The 27,597-nt window shown below is 43.3% G+C and overlaps 1 protein-coding gene across 2 annotated transcripts in view; it reads left to right on the plus strand.

Annotated features, from left to right (window-relative positions):
• The window catches only part of Msh3 (mutS homolog 3), a 149,134-nt gene extending 131,059 nt beyond the window's left edge, over positions 1-18,075 (plus strand). Inside the window, exons 21-24 of one of the 2 annotated variants that reach the window (XM_021180634.3) lie at positions 6,735-6,921; positions 8,862-8,991; positions 14,360-14,531; positions 17,428-18,075. In XM_021180634.3, the coding sequence (XP_021036293.1) occupies positions 6,735-6,921; positions 8,862-8,991; positions 14,360-14,531; positions 17,428-17,539 (601 nt within the window). In that variant the 3' untranslated portion in view covers positions 17,540-18,075. The remainder of the gene's footprint in view (positions 1-6,734; positions 6,922-8,861; positions 8,992-14,359; positions 14,532-17,427) is intronic. The other variant, XM_021180633.3, reaches the window with a different exon arrangement.
• The last annotated feature ends 9,522 nt before the right edge of the window (positions 18,076-27,597 follow it).

Below are 27,597 nucleotides of genomic sequence, written 5' to 3' on the forward strand. Positions count from 1 at the left end.
CATTCCTCAACACCCAGCCTCTGTGACTCCCATTCCTCACACACCCAGCCTCTGTGACCCCCATTCCTCACACACCCAGCCTCTGTGACCCCCATTCCTCACATACCCAACCTCTGTGACTCCCATTCCTCACACACCCAGCCTCTGTGACCCCTGTTCCTCACACACTCAGCCTCTGTGACCCCCTCCCATTCTTTACACACCCAGCCTCTGTGACATCCCCCCACCCCCATTCCTTACACACCCAGCCTCTGTGACCCCTATTCCTCACACACTCAGCCTCTGTGACCCCCATTCCTCACACACCCAGCCTCTGTGACCCCCTCCCATTCTTTACACACCCAGCCTCTGTGACATCCCCTCCACCCCCATTCCTCACATACCCAGCATCTAACCTGGAGCTCCCAGATTGGTGTTGCTGGGACTCAGGTTCTGCCTGGTGCTGGCATCTGAACTCCTCTCCGGCTTGTGCAGTGAGCACTCTAGTGACCGAGTCATTCCTGCCTTGGCTCTAGTCTTCTCTTTTTTCTTTTTTTTTTTTCCAACAGTGCCTCTCTCAAGCCTTACAGTACTGATCCTCCTGCCTCAGTTCTGGGATTATAGATGTGCACTCCAGTACCCAGCTCTAGGTATCGTAGGTGTTTGTAATTTCGTTCCACTCTGGGGTGGTTAGTGTTTATGTCAACCTAACGGCACTGTCAGTAGACAGGTAGGTGAAGAGCGGAGTTGCTCTTGACGGTTTATGTCCTGTAAGTACTATTTGGTGCCTTCACATATTTTAGTAATTGCAGCCTTTTCTCTTCTTAGATTGTATGATTTAGATTCTTTTCAATCCCCGTTGTGTTTTTGTTTTTGCTGTTTATTTTTTTTAAAGTATGGGCCAAGTGTGGTGTCATACACCTTTGATCCAAGCACTCAGGAGGCAGGAACAGGAGGATCTCTGCAATTTCAGGGCAGGCCTCGTCTGCCTAAGACTTGCAGGACACCTAGTGCTATATAGTGAGACTCCGCCTCAAAGCAAACAAACAAAAAATTACAGAGTATTTTATTACTGAGTAGGTTTCTTACCTTTTGTTCAAATTATCCAGAAAATAAGAAGCTCTGTGCCCATACTGGACAGAACTCTAGAAATATTTTAGCAAGGTGGAATAAATTGGAAAGAATGCAAAATACTTAAACATCTTGAAAAACCTCCTAAATAAAGGCTACAACAGGCAATTGCTTTCTAATTCTCTTATCTGAGATACTGAGATGGGCAAAGTCATAGTGAGAAAAGAGAATATAGTTGCTGTGACTGGGAGGGCTGAGCAGTGACTATCACTAGGAGCAGAGCCCATATGAGAGTGAGGGTCTAAAACAGGGCGGTGGAGACGCTGCCCACACAGAAGAAAGATGGTACATTTTGTTATGTGCTTTATCACTACCCTGTTAAAGTGCTTAAGGTAAAGGAATCTCATTGTAACACAAGTAACCAGTGTTTCATTTGGTGACTTCATAGTTAAGCCCTGACTGAGCATAGTCTCCCTCACATAAGCATGGCCAGCCCTGTGATCTGAAGGGAGAGAGGCTGGATCATTTTCTGTAACTGAGAAGCATGTAGCATGCTAACTCAAATATCATTAAAAATTGTCTGTCAGAATTTCCTAGAAGTATTCTTGATTTTTAGAAACTGATTCAAAGAAGTAATCATTGCTTTCTCCTCCAGTTGTGTTTTATGAAGCTTTGTTGACCTATATCCGGGTTATGGGATAGGAGGGGGGAGGGGGATTAGAAAGATTAGTCAGCTGCCACTCCTAAAAATACCAGTCGATTTTGTCTTCCTAATCACATAACTGTGACCTTCTGTCTGCTCAGGGTGGACTGACTCCATGTAGAAAGCTGAAGAATGCATGCTTCATTTTTATTACAATTGAGCATAAACCAGACAAGCGTGCTTACCTGTGTTCTAGAATTCCCTAAATCTCTAGCACATTTTAACACCTGAAAAACTTCAGAATCATCATCCAGTAATATGTCTTGTGATTGTTGATTTAACACAAAGTTATAAATTTTCAATTATTTTATACATCTTATTTTACTGCAAAAAGTTATTTTAGACTAAGATATAAGATAGTGAAAGATCATGGTTGACTAAAGGGAACAGATCAAAGAGAACGGTAGATAACATCAGATCTGTTGATTGTATTCAGCCAAACTCAAGTACAGAGACACACATAGTGATGTATTTTAAGTTAAGGAAGACTAACAGTATCAATAAACCATTTATCAATAAACCATTCCCATGTAACAGACAGTCCCCAGGTAACAGACAATCCACACATAACAGACAGTTACCATGTCTGGCTTTCTGGACAGAAACTTTACAAGGTTCTGGGCTTTGGTTGGGATTTCCAGAAGCATCGACTGCCATGATGGTCCTTAATGGCACACACAGCCTGACAGACACAGGGTTAAGGGGTGATGAGTTCTAGTCTCCTCAGGAAAGCTTTGAAGAGATCAGCAGGAGACTTTAGGTAAGCAGAAATTAAAAAATAGTAATAGAATTTTACAAATTATGCTCCGTTAGCCTGGGTTTAACTATATCACCAACAAGTTATTATAGGAAGGGCATTTCTTACATTAACTGGGTCATTGTAAAAAAACAAATTTTTAAATGTAGTTTTTAACTGAATGGAAAATACGAATATTGTTGAATCTAGATGTCAAACTTTAATTAACAACTCTCATATTATTATAAGCTTCCCATGGGAGCTTTAAAATTACTTTTGATATTCATCAAAAGCACTTAATTTTTCATGTTTCTTATAGTTACATATAATTTATTTTTGAATAAACTCAACACGTATAAGAATTTTAACTTTTATGGTCTCATATGGATAGTATAACTTTAAACCCTTTTGCCTCTTGTAACGATTTCCACAAATGATCAGTCATTCCACATTCAGTGCAGTGACTTGTCCACACTGCAGCAGCAGGGCCCTGGAGTTTAGGTTAGGGACAAGTCAGTGGGCTTTGTGCTGTATTCCTGTGTAATCCATGTTCATAAAACCATGGCCTTGAGACGTGGGCATTAGAGGGTTCTGATTGCTGTGTCTGGTTTTATGGAGTGACTCTCCTGTTTACAGATGGGGATGCTGCTCTCACACAGAAGGGAGCCACCTTGTGTAAGGTAGGTGTGTGTGTGTGTGTGTGTGTGTGTGTGTGTGTGTGCGTGCCTTTGTGCTGAGAACTGAACTCGGAGCCATAAACAAACAAAGCAAGCACTCTACCACTACCGTGCAGCCCCAGATCTTAGTAGTTTTACTTTTGTTTGTTTTTTTGGTTTTTCGAGACAGGGTTTCTCTGTATAGCTCTGGCTGTCCTGGAGCTCACTTTGTAGACCAGGCTGGCCTCGAACTCAGAAATCCACCTGCCTCTGCCTCCCGAGTGCTGGGATTAAAGGCGTGCGCCACCACGCCCGGCCTGTAGTTTTACTTTTGAGATAAGGTCCTTATGAGTGCTTGGGCTGATGTTGAATTCACTGTTTCCCAGGCAGGCTTGACTGCCACTCATCATCCTGTATCTGCCTCCCATGGAGGTGGGGTTACCGCACCACGCCTACCTACATAACTCATTAATAACATAGTTTTAAACGTTACCACATATCACACTTGAAGCTCCTTAGCTAGGTGACAACTGATTTTTTTTTTTTTAATGTCAACAAGTAGAGCAATGCTCAGTGGCTTTAGTCTCAAACAAAAGCTGAAAAACTTGGAGGTGGGGTGTGGTGGCTGAGCATGGATTTAGCAGTGGAAGGCCCTGGCTAATCCACAGAACTAGAGGAGAAGTGGGGTGGGGAGGGCAAGGGAAGAGGAGGATTGCAAATGCCTTCTCACAAGCTCGGTCTTCCTTTTAAAAATCCCCATTAGTGCTTCAGAGTTAACAGTAAGCTAAGCTGGCCACTTTCTGTGCGTGTGCATAAGGTACCCCAATGATAATAATGGGGAGAATGCCTAGAATCCTTTAGCCACCATGTTGTAGCAGGATTTTTCAATGTTTTAATCTACTGGAGTTGGGAACCAAGGCTTTAACTACGTGGCCTTTATTTAATGGACTCATCCTTCTTCATCTGTGTGCCAGATGCCTAGAGGAGGAAAAGAAAGTGTCACCAAATAACCAGTAATGCTCTCACCCATAGCTACCTTGCACACACCCTGATGACCTTGGTTTAGCACAAGTCTGTTTTAATAAGAGTGGCATGCAGTGCAGTGCCATTTATCCCGTATAATCGCAGAAGCAGTGTGCCCTGATAGGAAATGCAAATCTGTCTGATGGCTCGGGAGGCTTCCTGAGCCTGCCACCTCCAGCCCCACCCCTGATCCCTAGAGGAGGCCTTGGAACCTTCCTGGGTTGGTTCCTCTGATAGTGAGCCTTGTGACTTCTCAGAAAGATTTATTATACCTGTAGCTTAAATTTATCAGCTGGCCATCATGGTGTCTGACCTCTCACTACAAAATCTGCAGGGGTCCTTTATTCATTTCTGAACTTCTCTCCTTCCAGTTTGACTTCTGTCTTGAGCTCTCTGGCATTCTGTTGCTAATGATCTCTTGTGTGGGGCTGGGGTTTGGGGTTGTAGAAGAGATTGTGATAAGGTTTCCACGAGTCTCCTGCCATGATGCCCACTTGCTGTGTTGCTTCTTGGACCATTTTATAAGCTAGTTTTAAAATACAAAGATGTTTATATTATTATAGTACAGTACATGTACATTCATGTTAAAATAACATAAATTATGCACACATGTAGTGCATGACTATACATGAGTAGGTCTGTAAAATTCTAAGATAAAACTTTGTGGGTTGAAGGAATCTTCTAGCAATCTAAGGTGCCTCTGATTTCTTTCTGGCCGTTTTCATTTCCTCTTGATTCCTGCAATTCCTTATTTTTCTTAAGTACTATTTTTTTCTTCCCTTGTCTGTCTCAAGTACTTTCTCGTCTAGGCATCAGAGTGGCTAGTATTCTGAGTCTAGAATGTCTTAAATAGCCTGCTTTGTCTTCATATTCTTTTTGTAAGTTTAGATAAAATAAATATCCAGATTTTAAATCTCAAGGCTTTTTTCCTGCTTTTCCAACATGGCTTCCATTATAGATGAAATTTGGGTCACAATCTTAAGTCTCCTCCCTTTGTTCCCAATGAGATTTTTCTTTGAAATAGTTAGCATTTCTTAAAGTCTTACTATAAAACTATACCGAAATGTAATCTAACCATAATGCTCAGTGCCTTGCCTCAGGAGGCTTCTGTCACCTGGCTTAGTCCACTGTGTCTGTCTCCCGTGCTTGTCTACAGCCGTGGCCGTGGGCTCAGGACATCTGTGTGTCCTTTCCAGTCCCTGACGTGTCTGTCTACACCCTTGGAGATTTCTCTGGCTGCACCTCCTAGGTTAATCATCATAGTTGTCCTCAGCATCTGATTGTTTTAAGTGATCATGCTTTTATTTTTAGTTTGCAGGGCTTTCTTGTTTTCTTTTGTCTTCTTTCCTATGGTGTCTGTCAGCCCTTTTCCTTCCTAGTCGATTTCTCTTCGATGTAGACTCAACCCATGGAAGTCTCACTGTTTCCCAGTGGCTAGTGGTCAAGCCCTCAGCAGGTGGGCTTTGGGGACTTGTAAAGTCCAAGTTGTGACTGTTATCATTGTCAGACTGAGGGAAGTATCAGCATATGGACAGAAAACGTGGCTGGACCGTGGCTGACGAAACAGCGTTTCAGGAGATGCTTTCTGTTAGTGGCTTTAAGATGGATAGAATCGGCAGCACTCGGGAGCTGTGCCCACCTGTAGGCCTCGTCTCAGTCTCCTGTGCAGGGGGCTCCAGCATGCTGCCCGAGACTCAGAGTGACCATGAGTCTCTGCAGAATGTCCGAGTGCTGCAGGCCAGGTGTGGCGAGAGCCTGGTGTGGAACTCTGGAAGCAGAACTAAGTTGATAAGAGGGTTTCCCAGAGAAGCAGTTAGCCTTCTGAGAAGCCAACTGTGAGCTAAAAGCCTGAACTCTAGATTGTGCAGTTAGTTACATGACCATACTCTGTAACCTAGTTGCTCCTTTTCACCTTCCCAGGCTCCCTTTATACTGAATAAATGTCTTCACAAATGTATGTGACATAGAACCTACTGTAACCTGTGTTCTGGAAGAAATTTCAGGAACCACGGTTCCATGAGTTAAAAAATACCCACGGTAGAGCCTTCTACGAGACATGCACAGTACGTAGGTTATATTCCAGGCTCCAGGAGATTCTTTCTAAAGGGATAGCCTTGAGACTTTTGGACTCTTCAATGTAGGAGCTGTGTTTACATGGGAACCTCTTGTGAGCTGCTGACCAAGGTCACTAAATGCCTGTAAGTTAATTCTAGGACAAAGATTTTGTTGTGTGAAAATAAATTATTTTATATATAGTAATTTACTTTTTAATTACCCTGGGGTTTTCATATGAAATGCTGGGAAAACCTCTCTACTGTACAAGTCCTACTGCTAAACGTAGCAACACAGAGAAGTATTGATTTGTCCTGGGAACACCAAGATGTCAGTTTGGAATTTGAAGTTGAGCTGTCCATTACTCTGTTATCCATTCTTTATATCCAACAGATGTTTATTTAATAGAATTTCAGTTACTGCACACACACACATTAAATGCATTGTTCATAAAACAACATTTGGCCTCCTAGGGAGACAACTTGGGAATCCAGTGTTTTCATCTTGCTTGTAGGATGGGTGCTGCAGACAATATCTACAAAGGCCGGAGTACTTTCATGGAAGAACTGACGGACACAGCGGAAATAATCAGGAGAGCGTCCCCACAGTCCTTGGTTATCCTGGATGAGCTGGGGAGAGGGACAAGCACCCATGACGGAATCGCCATCGCCTATGCAACTCTAGAGTATTTTATCCGAGACGTAAGCATCCATCACAGCTTTAGAATTTCATTAACTAATATTGTTTGAAGCTAGCATATTAAAATAGCATACATTTAAATAGGAGATGATTAACAAGTCTGTTATCTTCTGTGGAGAGACATGAACTCTGGTCTCATGGTTATTGTATAACTATAGTTGTAAAGCCTTCATGTAATGCCTGCATGCCCCCTTCCCCTTGTGTATGTGTGCATGTGCAAGGAATGTGCATGTGTGTGGAGGTGTATGTGGATAGTGAGCCCCATGGAGTCTCCCCAGGAAAGAGACTACAAACTCACACCACCACACAGCTTTTTACATGTGTGGCAAACACTTCACTGCCTTTCTCAGTGAACTAAATAGCCAGAGGAGCTCCGGGTTTTGTCCAGACATTTATTAGGATGTCATGATAATGATAACATGCACCTTCCCCTTAAAACACTTTCCTTTTTATTTAATCCTAATTTGAAAAGATACATCTCACGACATATGGTAAAGGTTTGGTAAAGTCCCCTTTTACCGTCAACACATTTTAACATCTACTTAACCTTCAGGAGGAAGTTACAGCAGAATGAGTTTGCCAGCCCTGAAATCTAGTTCATAATTTCTGCTGTGCTCTACTGTGTCCGTGGTGTGACTGTTAGTGAATGAATGTCACTGCTCACCGGGATTCAGTCGCAGCAACGCTGGGTGTTGTTCAATTCCATCTTTGCTAGCTGTGACAAGCGTGTCAGTGGGAGTAGCTGTCATCTGAAGGTGGGACAAGGGCTACAGGACCCCCTGCTAATGTCGCTCACACAGAAGCTGGAAAGCTTGGTGCTGGCACTTAGCTGGGCCTTCTGTTCTCTTTTCTGGGTCTCTTGGGCATCCGTAATAAAACAAAGCCAGGCTTCCTCAAAGGAAAGCAGTTCAGAGACCCAGAGAGAACAGGAATGCTATTCCCTCACATCATGGTTGCACACTGTTGCTGCAGCCTGTCCCATCCACCGTCTAGCAGGTTCAGCATTCTGTTGAGTCTCTAGATCAAGTTGGGAAGAACCACCATTGACAGCAGCGACCCTTCCTGAGCCTAGCATGGCCTGGCTTCTCTGTACTTAGCTGATCTTTGATGTCTTTTCTCAGAAATACAAAGTTTTTGTTCAGTGTGTTTTTAATTTTTTTAAAAAATTTGTTTATATATTTTTTGTGAGTACACTGTAGCTGTCTTCAGACACACCAGAAGAGGGCATCGGATTCCATTACAGATGGTTGTGAGCCACCATGTGGTTGCTGAGAATTGATCTCAGGACCTCTGGAAGAGCAGTCAGTTCTATATTTTTGTTGTGGTTTTGCCCAAGTATTTAACTTGAATGGTGCCTGTATAGATGAAACTTAGTTTTTGTTTTGTTTATTAAATTTCAAATTCTACTTTTTAATTTCTGGTAATAAGAAAGCAGTTAAGTTTGTGTGTTAATCACAGTGTTAATGTCATAAAGGACAAACAAGAGGGAAAAAGCATTTTTGATACTTAAGAAGACATATGAGTCATATTCTATGTTAGTAAGTTTCTTATATAGGAATTTTATTCTGGTTATATAGGTGATGCTATCTGCAACTAATTGTCAAATGATTGCGACTGAGGCTGTAGCTCAGTGGCAGAGCCCTCGCCTACTCTGCAAAAGCCCTGGGTTCAGTCGTCAGTACTGCAGGAGGGAGAGGTGATTCAGGAAACATGTCTGTGTTTGCATGCTTATGGGATGGGTGTGAACGTGCATGCGCATGCATGTGTGTTTGCCCATCTGCCTTTATAGGCTAGAGAAAGGAAAGGAATGTGTAAAGATATTAATTTGTTGTCTAAGCCAAGAGTATATGGTAATTTTTGTTCTTGTAGCTTTTATAAAGATTTGAAATTTTAAAGTTGTAACATTTTAATCAAAACAACACTGTATATCTTACTGTTTTAGGTGAAATCTTTAACACTGTTCGTTACCCACTATCCACCGGTCTGTGAACTAGAAAAATGTTACCCAGAGCAAGTGGGGAATTACCACATGGGATTCTTGGTCAATGAGGATGAAAGCAAGCAGGACTCGGGTAAGAGAGCCCTTGCATAGCACAGTCGAATAGTCCTGCCTTTCATTTTGCTAACTCAAGGCTTATAGGAGTTTGAGCTTATTGCTTATTAAGAATATAAGCTGTGAGTGTTCATTATAAAGAACATTTGTCAGTATTCATTTGCTCTAAGTTTTGAGTTGCATAGAGTGTACATCTATATGTTTGCAAACTCAGTCCTTCTCTGTTTAAAAAGCAACCCTTGTTCCAGAAGGAGGGGTTCCTCTTAGTCCCCACAGTTTTCATTGGTTTTTATCCTAGGATAACATAGTCAAGTGCAGAGGATCTTTAGTCATCTTTAAAGTGTTCACCACCTCCCAGTGTCACTTTACACCGATTACTTACCACCAGCCATATCTCATAGTGGGGATGCGTGGATCTCAGAAAGGTAAAGTGGCTTGCCCAGGCCCAACCCAGTCTCCTTCTAGGTCCTGTTTTCCCAGCTTTCCCAGTACTGCTGCCATCAGAGAATGAGGTGTTTGTTTCTCTGAGAAAGAACGGCATTAACCAACAGGAATGAATTCAAGTACCATAAGTAACCTAGTCAGCTGTAGACTATCCCTGCTCGGTAGTAGTTTTTTTAAGCTACCAGCCTGTGGTAGTTTGCACAGTTGGTATGCTGTAATGGAAAATCCATTTTCCAAGGCACTCCAGAGACCAAATTTAATTTAAAAAAAAAAAAATTAAGGACAGAACTTAGAAAGAAACCAGGCAGATGGCCCAAATAAAACAAAGTATTGGACCTAAGATAAATGTAATGCTAGGCACTCACTGCTTCTCCACTCTGAGCCCTGAAAAACACCTCATAAATTCTCTCATGAAGTTTTGCTTCTTATTAATCTGCATCCAGTGTGACAGAAAATGGCTTGCAAGTAAAACCCACGGGTAAACAATGTAGAGTTCTGCAGCAGGTAGGGCCTAAGGCAGTGCTGCTAAGAGCTTTCAGCCCCTTCCCCCATCACATTCCTCTGCCACCCCCACCCCCACCCACTCCTACCCCCCTGCCAGCCTACAGCAGAATCCCATCCTCTAGAGTGTCTGGCGTTTTATTATATTGATCTAAACTTTCTCCATGAACATAACTCTTAGGGAGACTAGGTCTTCCTCCCTCTGCCTCTCCCATGCTTCTGAGTGATGTGCACCGTTTCCACCTCTGGAGCCACAGGTCAGCTTATCAGTGATCTCATTGTGTTAGTTGGGACCTCAGCCCTCTCTTCCCTTTGTCCTCCCATGTCCTCATTCACCTTGTTGTCCCTTTAGGTATGTGCATTTTAGCAGTGACAGCAAGCACCCACTCCTCAGACGAGCAATAACTACTACTGGGTTCTAAGAACCAAGACTGCCTAGGTTTTATTTTTGCATTCTTTCGTTTGCTTTGAGTCTGTAGCGGAATCCTCCTTTGCCTCCTGATAGCTTTGAAAACAGCATCTGTACAGAATGCCAACATAACTGAACCTGTTAGTCCCCCTGGAGTCCCTCCTGCTGCAGCCCTTGGTGGCTCTTCTCTTGTGAGGTGGCTGCTATGCGAGCCTGCTGCACACCTCCAGTCCTCAGGCCGCCTTTGTGGTCCCCTAGAGAGTCTCTTACTTTCTCTTCTAAGTGTTTGAGTTCCAGTAGTAGCTTGATCACAGTGGGTCAACAGTTGAGGTTATGCAGGCTGGCATCTCAGCACAGTCCCCAGCTCCCCCTCTTTGCGATTGTCCTTGTTCCGTCTTCCTGCTTTGCTTGCTCCAGCCACAGGTCAGTGGGGAGATAGTTATAGCTCTTTGAGATACTGCATAGCAGACACCTGACAGTGTCCCCAGCTAGAACAGGAGCTAGCGCTGTCTGAGGCTTTATTTTACTTTTGGCACTGGGTGTTGAGCTCAAACTTTGGTTCATGCTGAGCATGTACTCTCCCACCGAGCAATGTCTTGTTTCTTTCTGTAACTCTCTTAGGAGCAAGGGGCCTTTTTCCCAGGCGCCTTCTAGCAGCTTAGGATCATTCCAGTCTCATTTTCGGAACAGAGTTGCATCTAAATGAGAATGGCAGAAATGACTTTGTCTCAGAATCAGGACTCACTTTTGGAGCTAGATGTGAGGAATTGTTCTGATTAAGTGGACAGCTGTTAATTCCTTATAATGCAAAAGTCTTATTAGATGTGGAATGGATTTTGGGTAGGCCATTACTAATATCAGTGAAACAAAGTAAATGTCAAGGTCCATGTTTCAAGGGGTACGTGGTTGCCAAAGCAATGGATCAGCAGCCAGAAAACAAACTGGAAAATCTTAGACAAAACTGGGTAATGTAAGGAATGCCTCTACCCTGGTTCTTAGGAGGTGAAGGCATGAAGAGCATTTCAAGATGTTTCTTAGCTATCTGGCCAGTTCAAGGCCAGTGTAGGCTACATGAGACCCTATAAAGGGGGTAAACCAGACTTGTCATCTGATTTTTAATCCATCTCTAAGCATCTATAAATCTATAAAAACAAACAAACGAAAAAAACCCAGCAACAACCTCAGAGAGAACTTGATCGGGGCTGGTGAGAGAACGTAGTGGAGTAGGACACTTGCCCAGCCTGATTCTGAGTTCAGTCCCTGAGACTGACTTCCAAAAGTTGTCCTCTGACCACCACACAGCCTCTGTGCCATGCATGCAGTGTCCCCCACAGCAAAATCAAAAAGTAGAAAAGATTTGGAAACCGTTTGATCAGATCTCTTTAATAACATTCTTGAGAAATTTGGCCTTAAAAAATATTTTGCTAATTTTCTTTATAATAGAAACTTGAATTATTATATTCATAGACTAACAGTGATTAGCTTTTAAAATATCCTCTAAGAAAGGGGTGTAGCTTGTAAGATGAGAACTGACTAGTAAGAATGTGGGACACTGGGTGGTGTTTACTCATCTCCTCCCACTTGTATCCTCTGGCCTCCATATTTCTGTCATCACATACACAAGTGCATATAGTCCACCAAGAAGGTGCAGGCTTGAGACAAAATGTAACTAGAGAAAGAGACCCCTAGGTAGCTGTGGAGAGTGACCACGTTCTTTCCCTTAAAGTCATGAAAACAATCAACGCTCAAGTAGAGACCAGCATTTGGTGTTAGACTCCCACTCTCTATACAAACATGATAATGATGTGGTCAAGGTTGAGGGTAGTATAATATATTATGCAATTAAACTATAGGTCATAGCTATAGTATGCTTTAAAGAAATTGTAGAAAATGTGCACAAAGAAGATATGGTCTATAGTCCCAGCTCCTGAAGAGAGAGGCTAAGGCACAGGATCCCTTGAGCCAAAAGTTTGTGGTGACCTGGGTAACACAGTGAAGCCTGTCCTGAAAACAGAGACTTCAGAATCATTGTTACAGCTATCTCTATTGTTTATATATAGCATACATATATATATATAATACACATATATGTGTATCTCAACATATGGTACAAATTATATGTAAAGGGAAAAAAACCAAGTCTTAGAAAATGTGTCAGCAGATCCATTTCTGAGGAAGGCACTTTGCTCCTTACAGGCTGTCAGTGTATGCTGGCCACCAGCGTGCTTGGACAGAGGGGTTGAACAGATGGGTGCACGAACAGATGAATGAGAGTTGCCTTGCTTAAGAAAGACCAGCATGGAAGCTAGATTAGCCTGGAATGAGCCAGGACTATTTTAGTCTTAAAATGAGAGGTTTGCATTTTTGATGGCTACGGGTGTTTGAGTTCTTCTGCTTGTGCACACGGAAGAGTAGCAAAAAGCCAGTAGGGTTCACTGACTCCCTACTCCCTCAGCTGTACTCCCCTACTCCAGCCATTAGGGTTCACTGACTCCCTACTCCCTCAGCTGTGCTCCCCCACTCCTCACCTGTTCTTTGTGCTCCTGCTCTCATGTGGAGGTAGGAGGTATTCTCAGTGCTTGGTATAGATGCCTGAGTCTAGGCTATTCTCACCTCCTACTTCTTGCAAATACACCGAGAAAGCTATTATCTGTCTGCTTCTGAGTTCTTAGAGGAGGTAAATTCCATTGTCCCCTTCCACTGCTGTGTTCACGGGTCTTGGCGTTTATCAGTGGCTATTATCAAAGCATACACAGGTGACAAATAAGGAAATGTGGGAGGGAAGCCCTTGGTGAATCTACAGCTTGTGTGAGGGTCCCAGAAACTACCTCAGAGCTGGCTCATCTGCAACCAGATGTGGTGCGATATTTTTGTTTCAGAGCTTCAAGACCCTGTGGTGCTTTAGGTTTGAAAAATGGACGTGTGTGTAGCTCTATCTGTGCATGGTACCTGAGGATTGCCTAGTTCTTAAAAGTTTCAAATTTGTTTGTGTGTGTGTGTGTGTGTGTGAGAGAGAGAGAGAGAGAGAGAGAGAGAGAGAGAGAGAGAGAGAGAGAGAGAGAGAGTGCTCAGAGGCTGGGATGGTCTTTCAGAGATACTTCAACTGGGAGTTAGAGGGCATTGGCCTATGTGTTTTTATTTTTTATCAGTATTAGCTTACAGTATTTTGTAGACAGTGGCCAACAGCTTTATCTCAAACATCAGCTTCAAACAAAGCCTGTCTATCATTTCTGTGTGTCAGACACCAAGGGGACCTTAGCTGAGCACCTCTAGGGCCTTTGCCTAGAAGGCAGCCAGTTCCAGGCTGGGCTTCCCAACCGTTCTTATGGCTTTGTTCAACCCCCAGGGTATAGCACCAGCTTGGTGTTGACAAGCCACAGACCTCACAGACCTTCCCTGACTATTGATGAGCGACAGGTCTCAACATGAGCCTTTTTACAGGGCAGCCCACAACATGACAGCTTGCTTTCTTGGGAGCAAGAAAAAATGTAAGGATGCCCAAGGATACAGTGGTTTCTGGTCTGCTCTTTACAGTGTCATATTTTGTCCATTAGAAGTGAGTCACTGGGTCCATCTCATACTCAAGGGGAGGAAATGGCCTTCCTAACAGATGTGGAAATAAACTCTTCATCCCAAGTGGCCCTTGAGTAGCCCTGTCCCCTTCGGTGTGCACACCTCCTCTAACCAGAATTTCCCTGCTACTTGAGCTGTGGGACACATAATGGTTCCTTCCCTATTTAAAAGAACAAACGCCTAAACCATTCTCTTTTAATACAGAAGTTCAGGTTTTACAGTTGTTGACTATTCAAGACTATGCTAGGTGAGCCAAGCCTCCTATAAGCAAAACATTTTCAAAACTTTCTTAAATCAATAAAATCAATAAAACCAGCTACGGGTGGAGAGAAAAGTATGTTTAGAGCGTTCCCCTTAACAGAGGCTGTGCAGGAGCTCATATCTTCCTTCCTTCCTTCATCCCCTTGACTCGCCTTTCAGGCATCGTTTGATCGCCGTTTCTCCCCTCTTTATTTCATAGGTGACATGGAGCAGATGCCGGATTCTGTCACTTTTCTCTATCAGATAACCCGAGGAATTGCAGCGAGAAGTTATGGACTGAATGTGGCGAAGCTAGCAGACGTGCCTAGAGAAGTCTTACAGAAAGCTGCGCACAAGTCTAAGGAGCTGGAAGGCTTAGTCAGTCTGAGAAGGTCAAGATGTGTCCATTTTGTTCTTCGCTCTCGTTCCTAGGGAAGCTTCCAAGCTGTCTGGAAAGAGGGGGGGAGGGCTGTAAATGAGCACCCAGAGCCTCTGGAGTGCAGCTTCTGTGGGCTTTCTTACGGCCAGAGGAGAGCCGCTTGGGGCAGGCACAGATGAATTCAGTCTTTGTTTGTGCCAGGTCTTCATTAGGTGGCAAACCATCTTTTTGGTCTTTTTTTTTCTCCCCTAAAGAATTAACTCCATGTGCACCAACACTTTTGCTGCTGGAGAACCACAGTTAGAGGTTACTGAGCTCAATATCAGAACTCAGGGCCCGCACAGAGCTTCTCTTACACACTGACTGCCTCAACAGTGGGAGATAGCTTTCAGAATTAAGAACTCTGTCAGGGTCAGGGACCAATAAAAACTGCCTCCATGGGTAAAGGCGATTATCAGCAGAGCTGAGTGATCCTGGGATCCACATGGTGGGAAGGGAAACCAGCTCTCATGGGGTGTCCTCTGTGTACACTGTGACATGTTCCCTCCCCCAGATAAATACATGTAATGACAAAAAGAATTCTCAAAACCTTATAGAACTCTGTCAGGACATGGGGCTACAGACATGGCTCAGCAGTTAAGATTGCTTGTTGTTCTTCCAGGGGACCCAAATTCAGTCCCCAGCACCTACACAGACATGGTGCACATAAACTAAGGCAGACATAGGTTCATACACATAAATAAAATGAATTAATTAACCTTGGGGAAAAGATGACTCCTTTCAGAATATGAACAAAACCCTTTTTGGCTATACATGGTGAGTAGCCATGCTCTCCCGTTATCCACTCATCCTGTATTTCTGAGTTGTGTATGATGGTTATAATCGGGTTGCTTTCTGCATTCTCTGTCCTCTCCTCTCCTTCACCATTTCTGAGAATGCTTTTCACCCTTGCCAGCTAGTCAGTATGTAGTCAGCTCATGAGCCAGCCTTAGCCTACTCCTGGAATGCACCTAGAGGGAGATGCCACCAGGAAAACATCCTGTGAACAAGCAATACATTATGGCCTTTCTTGAACAACTAGGAAATAGCCTGAGTTCCCTCAAGGAACGATTAGACCCACCTGACCATAAATAAACAAGAAAACTTTTTAATCAAAATGAAAGTTACAGCTGGATTACCAGTAGTTCCTGAACTCCCTAAGGATAATACTTAGTTCTGAGAATCATTACCAAGTTTCAGTATTAAAATATTGCTGAGCATGGTGACATATGCCTTTAATCCCAGCACTCAGGAAGCAGAGGCAGGCAGATTACTGTGAGTTCGAGGCCAGCCAGAACTACATAGTGAGACCCTGTCTTGAAACAGCCAAACAAACAAACAAATGTTAATATTTATGAGGCTGGAGAGATGGTTTGGTCATTTCCCAGTACACACAGGTGACTCACAACTGCCTATAACTCCAGTTCCAGGAAATCTGATCAACATCAGATTCTGTCCTCTGAGGGCAGCTGCATGCATGTTGTGCACATGTTAGGCACACACACAAACACATGAAATCAAAGTTTCATGTTACTCTCTGTAACATGAAAAATGAAGAAGCAGCTGCAGCTTGAGTGCTGTGTAGAGAGCATGCGCTTCTCTGCCTCAGTTTCCTTCCACAGCAGCTGTGCTCCAGTGCCAGCTGTGGGTGGTGGTGTGCAGAGACTGACCAAGTCCCCAGCACCAGAGTACCACATGATGGCAGCTTCCTGAGTCAGCACTGTCACACCAGGGGCAAGGCAGTGTAATCAGTTTCAGGCTACTTCTGTTACAAGACAAATTAACATAAAACATTTCCTGGGAGATTACCAATGGGAGCTCAAAATCTAAACCTTAACCTTCTGCAGCCTCCAAAGACACAGGTAGTCTAACAAACTGCCGCCTCCGAGGATTCCGCTGCCTGTGAGGGGGCACCCACTTAATCCCAGCACTCTGGAGGCAGAGGCAGGGGGATCTCTGCGAGTTAGAAGCTGATCTAGTCTACAGCCAGGGCTATATAGTGAAACTCTGTCTCAGAAAAACACAAACAAAGCCAAGCTGGTAATAAAATAGTTCATGCTTGTTACTACCATAGCCTCAGAAGCTAAAGTCAGAAAATTGGAACACTCAGATTATTATAGACATTCATTTTTCCACCTAATACGTGACATTTTAAAGACTTCAGAGTTTTCTTGATACGGTGGGATATTACATTAAGATGGAATATTTCAAATCTACAAAGGTGGTTCAGTGGTTAAGAGTACTGCCTGCTCTTTCAGAGGACCCAGGTTCTAGTTCCAGCACCTACATGGCAGCTCTTAACTATCTGTAACTCCAGTTCCAAGGGATCTGACCCTCTCTTGTGGCCTTGGTGGGCACTAATCATGCACATGGTACGTAAACATACATGCCAGGAAACACTCATACACAAAATCCCCAAAAGTTTTTTTGAAGATGGAATATTCCATGCTTTATCAGGACACTGTACCTATTTTCCCTATTGATTAAAAGTGTTTTTCACATCAGTTCTCTTGGTCAGATAAAAGAAAGCAAACTAGCTCTTGTATGGTATGTGTGAGTATGCTATAATGGTAGTTAAGAACTAATTACACGCTTATCACATACAGAAAGGATTACATACAGTCACCTGTAGCTTCCTGGACAGACAGGGACATCAGCTGCCTTTGGCAGAGTTAAGAAGTCATGTGCCCTCCCTGCAGGCACCATTCTAGAAGGCAGCAGGAAGACAGTCATGGTAATCAATAACTGGGTCTTTTAATGCAGCTGTAGCCCTCGCATGGAGGACACCGCCACAGCTTCCTGGTCACAGAGCCTGTGCTGTCCCATCAATCTCATTTCCAAAATAACTAATAATTTATTATTTTCTCCAGGAAAAGGCTTGAATGCTTTACCGACTTATGGACGACACACAGTGTGAAGGACCTGCACACATGGGCAGATAAGCTGGAAATGGTGGAAATACAGACTTCTCTCCCACATTAGAATGAAAACTGCATTTTTGGAGTAAAATACAGAGAACTGAAGATTCAAACTGTACAAAACAACTCTGTGGCAACAGCCGTCTCTGTGGTCTTCCTTTTGAGATGGTTTCTGCTCTGTGAAGGGAGCTTTTCAGGCTCTTGTCCTCCTGCTTTCAGAAGAAAAAGACAATGGAGTGTAAAGGCCTCAATTTTCCTAAGCAGTACATTTCATACCAAAGCGGGTTCTTCTAAGTAAAACCTAAAACGGAGGTACTTGGTGCCTACATTATCAGAGGGGCAGTGTCTGTTTAGGTTCAGACAATTGACAACAGGCTAATCTGACAGGAACCTACTTTTGTGAGCACTAAAGAACTTTATAATGCCAGGGTTTGCTCACCAAAGACATAAACGTTTTTATGAGAAGGAGAATCATGAAGCTTCTAGAAGCCAGAGCACAGGAAGGAAAGGCCATATGAAGTGTGAAGGGCTAAATGTCGTCATCTTTTTAACAGCGTGAAGGTTGGTGTATAAAATTATTTTGTCATTTACTTAAATAAAAATATGGATTGAATACTTGCTCATTGCATGGCAGATTGTATTTTGTTATCCAGATACCAGATAATTGCCATGTTTTTCAATTGATTGATTTTGGAAACAAGGTCTTATTATGTAGCTCTGACTGACCTGGAAATCACCATGTAGACCAAGCTGACCCTGAACTCAGAGATCTACCTGCCGAGCTCTGGGGTTAAAGACGTGTGCCACCCCAGCCAGCTGTTTTTATTTTCAGCTGTGGAAGGCCCTCAGAACTGATGTCAGTTGTCCTGACTGCACTGTTAACCAGCACAGCACATCCTAGAGCTGAACTGGAGGTTTCCTGGATTCGCACACACCCTCCTTCCTTGCAAGTTCCAAGGGACAGACACCCAACTGTGTCCCTGGGTTTTCTTTTTTTACAGCACTTGCACTCTGGTTCCTCAGATGTATGTGCTCTTTTCGTTTCTAAGTATGTCATCCTGCGTAAGGACTCTTCCTTTCCCACCCATTTATGAGTCCTGATCAGTTCCATTTCTTTCCCATGGTTAATGCACATAGTTTTAATTCCTTTTTCTAGGTTATTCCCTCCATGTCCCACTGTGATGAAGAGTGTGGCCTGTCGCTCAGTGCTACCCAGTGGCTCTGTTGTGGTATTTGTGCACAGTACCATCTCATCCTTTAGAGTGTGCAGCTCGGCAGGTGCTTCTCTCCTCATGAGTTATATCAGAGGTCACTGTTGTCAGTCACAACACTGTTGTCAGCTTTGCAGTGTTCTCATCACCCCACGTGGGTGACAGTTGTTATGCACAGAGTCCCAGCACAAGACAACCGCTAACCTACATTCTGCCTGTTCTCGGTCAGTACATCATCTACAGGGACTTACATAGCATGAGGTCCTCTGTGACTCTTAACCTTGCACTCAGCTTAATGTTTTCAAAACTATCCATGTCAGAGCACATACCAGTAAGTCATTCCACGGATGGAACATTTATCATTCGGTGCCAAACCCATGTTTTATTTAACCATTCTGTGGGTGGTGTACATTTGGATTATTCCATTCTGGCTTTTAGGCTAGTTCGAGGAGTAGCTTTGTATGTGACAAAAGACAGTACGTTTTAGAACCCCCTGGCTTATGAACAATTAGTCCCAATGGTTATAAGTGACTTTTACGTTTACAATAATTTGTTCCATCTCTTTGTTTAAAGTTAGGAGAAAACATGACATACTATAGTTCTCAATAAATATAGTTAAAATAGAAAAGAATATAAAATATGTTTAGGTCAGAAGCTGAAGAAGAATACTCCCTGTCATCAAGGTACCCGCTCACTAATGACTTGCGGTCCTTATGGAAGTGAGTTCTCTTTTAAAAGAAGACAGAATCTTTTTATCTGGCACTTTGTCTAAGTTTGAGCCTGTTGTGAAGGTGGGGGTCATGGGGCTGGTGAAACAGTGCCTACTGTGTGAATTCCTGAGAAACACTAGATTAAGCCAATATGGGCCCACCCATCAATGGTGAGCTTTAGTGAGTCCCAAGATCAATTGTAATTACTGCTGTGCTGTCTAATTCTAAGAATGCTACTTGGTGCTTCCTCTCACTGGGAGTGTGGAGTGTATTCACACCATCTGTGGTTCCTAACTCTGTGAGTTAAGTCAGTTCCTCCACGGGACATTGTCACACATGCATATAAGGACTTTACTGACCCAGGTAAACTGGTCGGGACAGGGCTTTGTCAGGGAGATTGGTCATTCTGGCTTGCCTGGGACATCCAGGCCCCCATCTGCTTGGCTGGCGCATTTATTAAATGCCGCTGTAACTCTGAACTGCTCTGTTTGGAACCACAAATTGTAAGGCAACCCCAATTACAGTTGGTGCTTTGTGGCACAGCGGTTGACATGACAAGTTTCAAATGCCATCTTAAGAAATCCATTTTCCCTGCTCAGTGGGTGAACTCAGGCTCCTCACAAAGGCCTGCCCGCTGCCTTGGCCCACTCTGGGTAAGGACTTAGTATTGTGGCATTTAGAAACTCTAAGTTTGCTAACTGCTCTTGGGCTTTACCACCCAGTCCATTTTTTAAAATGAATCCCAAAGATAACTTGTCGTCTGCCCTGTTTGCATGAAATCATAGCGAAGAATGGGCACCTACTTGATGTTGTGAGACACATGGTGAGGCTGTCTTCAGGCAGAAATAGTTCAGCTTGGGGGAAGGAATTCTTTTCTCTGGTTGTCTTTTCCTTTATTCAAATGCTCAGCTCCTTTTACTGCCTGTGGTGACTTTATTCGTTCACTTCCTTTCCCCCTCTCTCCCTCTCTCCATACCTCTCTTTCTCCTTCCTACCTTCCCCGTCTCCCTTCCTCCTTCTTCTCCTTCCCTCCCTACTCTTTTACATTTACAAGATTTTTCTTAATAATTTGTTCATAGACAACTTCATATGTATTGTGTCTTCCTCTCTCTCTCTCTCTCTCTCTCTCTCTCTCTCTCTCTCACACACACACACACACACACACACACACACACACACACACACCCCTTACCTCCCTTCCCAGGCAAACCCTCACTTTTCCCTCACAAATCTCTTTGCTGCATTAACTTTTAGTCTTTTGTTGTGATCACTGAGTTTTTTAAAACTTCGTATACTATATTTTAATCACTTCCCTCCCCTATTCCTTCCAGATCCTCCTTACCTATAAAACTTCCTATTTTTTCTTCCTTTAAAACAAACAAAACCAAAACAAAATAACAAGAAGGACACACAAAAACGGAAATCAAAGAAGCAAAAAACTAAGGGGAAAAAAAAAGGGTTTGCATTGGCCAACGCCTCTGAAGTGTGGTTGGTATATCCAAGGAGACCCATCTGGCTTGAACCTGTGCTGGTCCTGTGCATGCTGCCAGGGTCTTTGAGTTCATGTGTGTCTCAGTCCTGTTGTATCCGGAAGACACTGTTTCCTTGGCATCCCCTCTGGCTCCTACAATCTCTCCGCCTCCTCTTTGCATAGCTGTCTGAGCCCTGAGGAGAGGGTTTGATGAAGACATCACATTTAGGACTGAGTGCTCCAAAGCCTCTCACTGTGCATGTTGTCCAGTCATGGGTCTCTTTGTGTGTTCCTGTCTACTACGAGAAGATCCTTTCTGATGATGGGTGAGCAAGCACTGATCTATACTGGAGCCTGATGGCCTTACCAGTAGGGATACAACTGAGGACAAGGGCCCTGCCTCTTCCAGCATCTGGCAATAGTTGAAAAGTCAGCAGGGAGAGGAAGGACCCCAGGAGCCCTTACCCCATTCATGACTGACAGTTGGCAGGGCCAGTCTTACCCAAGTGAGGGCAACTACTCTGGACTCATGATTGTGGTCACCATGTCACATCTAGCAGGCCTCCTGCCTTTCTTTCAGCCCTTATATTCCTTCTGCCCATCTTCCTTGATGTTTCTGGAGAAGATTGGAAGTACTATGTGTCATTTTGACCTTCTCAAGGCCCCTTTTGTGCCTTATATTATGAAGCCCCATGAGGTGTAGGGAGTACTACCTTCTGCCAGAGTTAGAAGAGGAAGACAAGATCTAGTCCCTCCATGGCTCCAGATATGAGTGTTTGGTTAGGAGACAGAATGTCATTCAACGTTAATATCTCTATCTATCTATCTATCTATCTATCTATCTATCTATCTATCTATCTATCTATCACTTTTTTGCTTTCTCTTTTTCTCATGTCTCCCTTCAAGTCCATGATCTAGTCTACAAGGAAACATGTGCATAGGCCTTCCTCAACTCTCTCCAAGACTCTGCCTGCCTAAGGAGGTCTTGTGTAGTACTCAAGGAATGTCATCTTATAAAGAGATTGTTTCTTAGGGCAATTCCAGAGTTAGAGAAAATCAAGTAGGAGCCAAGTTTACACATCCGGCCCCACTCCACCCCGCCCAGCCTTTTCGGTGCTTACTCATGACAAATGCTTACCCTTACTACCGTTGAGGGACTGACTTGATACCTCAGTGTCACTCAGAGTCATGACTTCTATTAGAGTATACCGCTGTACATTGGACAATAACATCTTCCTATCATGCAGTGCCATACAAAGCCATTCAATTGCTCTAAAAGATCATGCTACCTGCTCAACCCTCCCTGCCTTTCTTCAAACAGCTGGAAACCTCTGATTCCTTCATTGTCTCCATAGTTTTTGCCATTTCCAAAATGCCACATAGTTGGAATCAGAAATTGTAGCATGTTTAGACTGGCCTCTTTTAGCATAGTAATGTGCATTTAAGATCCCTCCATGTCGAATGAATATATGCCAGCAAAAACATTGTTAGAAAACTTTCCATTCTTTTCTTGGCCTAACAACCCATTTCTTCTGGTGCTGAGTGGTACTGCATTGTCACAGTTCTGACACAGTTCAGCTCTGTCACAGGTCATCTAGTGCTGAGAGAGGTCTCAGTTGCAACTATGTTTATAGCAACTATGGCTAAAGTTGTTGTAAACACTTACACAGGTTTTTCTGTGTACACAGCTTTTCAGCTCAACAAGTAAATACCAAGTGGTGTGATTGCTGGATGGCGTGGTAAGAGTACATTCAGTTTTACATGAATTGCTAACCCGTCCTCCAAAATGGCTAAGCAATTTTTTATGGGCAGGAGCCATAAACAAGAGTTCCTGTCCTTGATAGAATTAGGCATGTAAGTGTGCCAGCCTCTCACCGTTCTAATGCTGTGTATGGCATCATGTACTCTTTTTCCATGTCCATCCTGATGACATCTGATAGGGAGAGTCTTCCCATGCTTACTTACCAGCTTCATGTTTCTGTTAAGGTGTGTGCTTTTGCTTATTTTCTATCTGATTATTAATGTGTTGTTGAGTTTTAAGCATTCTTTGTATATCTTGGGTAACAATCTGTCTCAGTCAGTGTTGCTTTGCTCTGAAGAGATACCATGACCATAGCAACTCTTATAAGGTTTAGCCCATTTTCACATGGTGGGGAGTTTGGCAGCATGCAGGCAGACATGGTACTGGAGAACTAGCTGAGAGTTCTATGTCTGGATCCACAGGCAGGGGAAGAAAGAGACTCTGGACCTGGCTTGGACTTTTTAAACCCCATAGCCAACCTGAAGTGACACAGTTTCTCCAAAAGGCCACAGCTATTCCAAGGCAACAACTCATAAACCCTTCCAAGTAGTACCGCTCCCTGATAACTAAGCATTCAAACATATGCACCTATGGGGCCATTCTTATTCAAACGACTACACAATCGTTTGTCACACATGCTTTTGCAAACATTTCCTTCCCATTTGAGGCTTCTTTCTCATTCTCTTGACAGGGCCTTTCACAGAGCAGAAATTCGTTTTAATAAAGTCCAGAACTGATTCTTTCATGGACCATGCCTTTGATATATCAAAAACATCATTTCTGTGGCCAAGGCCATCCATGTTTTCTACTGTAGCTATGTTTGAGGAATTTTATAATGTGTATATTTACACCAGCTAATCTTGAGTTAGATTTTCCAAAAGGTTTAAGGCGTGTGTGTGTGTGTGTGTGTAAATTAGTTGTTTTGCTCTTGTTAGATTTATTTATTTTATGTGTAGGAGTGTTGTGCCTGCCTGTATGTTTATATACTTCACATGTGCCTGGTGCCCAGTAGTCAGGAGAGGGTGTCAGAGCCTCTGAACTGGGAGTTGTGGGTGTTTGTGAGTGAGCATGTGGTTACTGGGAACTGAATTGAGAGCCTCTGCAAGAACAACAGCTGCTCTTAACTTCTAAGCCATCTCTCAGCCCCAGTGGACTTTATTTTTCCAGAGTGTTTTTAAATTCACAGGAAAACTGAGCAGAAAATGCAGAGGGGACACTTTATTCTCAAGCTATTGTCAATGATCCCTCTGCACATTAAGAAACAGTTTGAGTGTGACCCTAATGTCTTCAGACTCTTATCTGTCACAAGGACCAGTTCTGAGTCACACCTGAGTCACATCCTTTAACTTTTTCACGTTGGAAAATTTTTAGCAGAATATTAAGCAAAAGCAAGCATTTACAAACTCAATTTTTGTGAGTGTCCATGAAGAACATGTATGTTGTATTAAATTACTCATAAGTTGTCTGGTACTTTGTATTCTGAATATTAATAGCATTCAAATCAGTATATAACATCATCAGGAGAGAAGATAAGATTATTCCCAAGTACAAACCCATGATCAATAATTTCAAGCATCTTGGTTTTCCAGGGTTCAACAGCTTTGCTATTTGCACACAAGCTGAGTTCCCAATGTCTTCCTTCACTGGAAGTACAAACACCCCATATACTTCAAAAGTTACTTGTGGGGCCAGGAATTAGCTCACCCTTTCTAATCAATAGTCAGACAAAACAATTCTGTATAAATTATTGACGGACAGCAGTGGGTTAACCTACACTGCAATGTCAGATTCTTCTAGAACAATTAATTGCTCCAGTGTCAGGTGCAAACTTTACAAGAAGGAACAAGTTGAAAATGCTGACTTGTCTGTAAGAGTAAGTACCCACAGACGTCAAGGTATCTGATTCAAATTTTAAAAATAGATTTATAAATGGCAGACTGGTGAGTGTAGGTGGTCAATCTCAAGACACCTAATTATATTCAGGCAATCTGTGACCAGCTATGCAAAATGTTATATAAATGTCCAACTGTAGCTCAGACCTTGTTAAACCAAAATGATCCCTTCAGTGGCAATTTGTTCTAAGCTCATTGATCTGTGTATAAGTGAGTTGTTGCAAACTTAGTTAATAGTGATAGATTTGATTAAGTTGCAAGAACAGGCAGCCACTAGGGGATTCGTTGAAATGGAAAACAAAAACAATGATTTTGTCTGGGCTTAGGGAACAAAAAGGGGGGAGGGGGAAGGAGGTCTTTTCAGCCTAGAGCCAAGCTCTATTTCTTGTTCTGTCACTGCATAGGCAACAGACTTACAATTTCTTCTGCTTTTTACGTATTCCCTATTAGTGACTCTTTCCACATTGTAATGAAGCAGCTCTGTGATTTTCCTGTGTGTGGTGAGAGGGTGAAAATGTGTGTGCTGATGCATGTGCCTGTGTGATAATTGCACAATACACAGATGTGCACATGCATGTGAATGGCTGGATCCAGAAGGCCTCGCTTGGATTTTATGTGGGTTCTGCAGATCCAGACTCTGCTCCGGTGTTTTACCAGCTAAGCCATTTTCCCAGGCCTTCCAGTGTTTGCTTTCTCTCCCATTGGCTTTAAGTTCTGCTTTCAACTCTGCCCTCACACTTTCTTGTAACTTGCACTCCTGCCTTTGTTCTGAGTGTGAGCCATCACTACAGATCTCTTGGCCTTCACCTTTTGGAGAAAATAAACTTGGGGTGGGGCAGGGCTGAAGCTATGGCAGCAGTAGAGCATATATTTAGTATATTTAAGGCCTGATTTTATTTCCCCCATCTCCCTACCCCTACCTACAGTAGAAGACTTGAACGGGTTAGCTAATCAGTTATTCCAACTTATGCAGCTGCCTAGCTACCCCTGAGAGCTGTAGCCTTATATCAGGCAGTTATTCTGTCCAGTCAGCTCTATCTACAACAGCTACTGCACTTTCTAGAAGGATCTATGAGCTTGGCAGCAACTCTGCACCAGAGCAAGTGAGAGAAGTAGTTTGTTAAACTGTGAAGGGTTATGTTGTGTAAGAATTCACCCAGTTGAGGGATGGGGCCACCCACCCACCTCAAAAATATTAATCCAGTGTTTCCCCTGTCAAAAGGGACAAAGAGTGGAGAAGAAACTGAAGGAAAGGCCATCCAGAGACTGCCCCACCTAGGGATCCATCCTATCTGTTGACACCAAGCGCAGACACCATTACTGATCTCAAGAAGTGCTTGCTGTCAAGAGTCTGGTGTAGCTGTCCTCTGAGAGGCTCTGCCAGAGCTGGACCAATACAAATGTGGAAGCACACAGCCAAACATTGGACTGAGCACAGGGACTCCAATGGGGAAGCTAGGGCAAGGACCATAGGAACTGAAAGGGTTTGCAACCTCATAGGAAGAACAACAATACCAACCAACCAGATGCCCCAAAACTCCCAGGGACTAAACCACCAACCGAAGAGTACACATGGAGGGACCCATGGCTCCAGCTGCATATGTAGCAGAGGATTGCCTTATTTAGCATCAATGGGAGGAGAGCCCCTTGGTCCTGTGGAAGCTTGATGACCCAGGATAGGGGAACGCTGGGCCTCTGAAGCAGGAGTGGGTGGGGGTGGAAGGAAGAACCTTCATAGAGGTAGGGGTGAGGGAGGAGGGGATAGGTGGCTTGTGGAGGGGAAACTGGGGAGGGGATAACATTTGAAATTTAAATAAATAAAATAGCCAATACAAAATGGGAAAAAAAAAATCTAAGACTCAGCCTCCTAGAACTACTTCATCCAAGAGTATCAAACTCATGTCTTGAATCTTAAAACATTATACACATTCAATCTTTAGATTCAGTAGCGCCTGAAAGTTAAAGCCTGTAAATAAATAGGAACAAAAAAAATTTATTCAATATAGGAAATAAATATTTTCCCATCACCACAATATAAACTTAATAAAGTTAGTATTTTCCTGAAAAAATAAAGACTTAAGGGGTGAGGTCAGAGTTGACATTCAGATACCTTTTACTTTTACTTGGGGGATGGAGCACAGTAGATAGCATTTGAGTGTGTGTGAGTGTGTGTGTGTGTGTGAGAGAGAGAGAGAGAGAGAGAGAGAGAGAGAGAGAGAGAGAGAGAGAGAGGTGTCTTAGCTCATGTACTGGCATACAGTGGGCTGTCAGGGTGGTAACCAGAACCTTGACTCACTTTCCTGGCCCTTTCTATTTTTTTTTTCTTTATATCAAATAATTTTTGGTTAAGTAGTTCTAAAAGAGAATCCTAATGGAACATGTAAAAGGGAACTGTGCTTTTCTTTTTAAGTAACGTTTTCTTACCCACCCCCCTCCCCACCTTGAAACACATACACACCTCTCTAGCAGGTGAGCTAAGAGTGTTTCTGGATATCAGTATAAGGGAGACACTATAGCACACCTTGGTTTTAAAATGACCTCTAAATTCTCACATTCAGACCCTGGTGCAAACATTGACCTACAAGGCTCTGCACTGATGGTTTTTAACTATCAACTACATAGACTGAGCACCTTCCTGCACTCTGAAAGCTTGTCAGCAGGGGTGAAACTCCCAGGTCAATAACTGCTGGTACTCTCCATGTTCTGTGACTCAAGTGTGTGGTACGTCCAGCAAGGGTCTTACCATCAGGTTCTGAAGAGTGAAAGTAATAGCTATAATATTTGGGAATTGTGCTGGCTAGTTGTATGTCAACACTACACAAGCTACAGCCATTTTAGAAGAGGAAACCTCTATTGAGAAAAATGTTCCCACCAGATGGGTTGTTGTAGACAAGCCAGTGGTACATTTTCATGACTGATGATTGATGGGGGAGGGCTCAGCCCATTGTGACCTGTGTCATCCCTGGTCATCTTGGATGCTGTAAGAAAGCAGGCTGAGCAAGTCATGAGGAGCATGCAGTAAGCAGCACCCCTCCAG

Source organism: Mus caroli, unplaced genomic scaffold (assembly GCF_978045245.1).
Source record: "Mus caroli unplaced genomic scaffold, Mus_caroli_1 scaffold_15, whole genome shotgun sequence".
In the NCBI taxonomy this organism is placed as follows: Eukaryota; Metazoa; Chordata; class Mammalia; order Rodentia; family Muridae; genus Mus; species Mus caroli.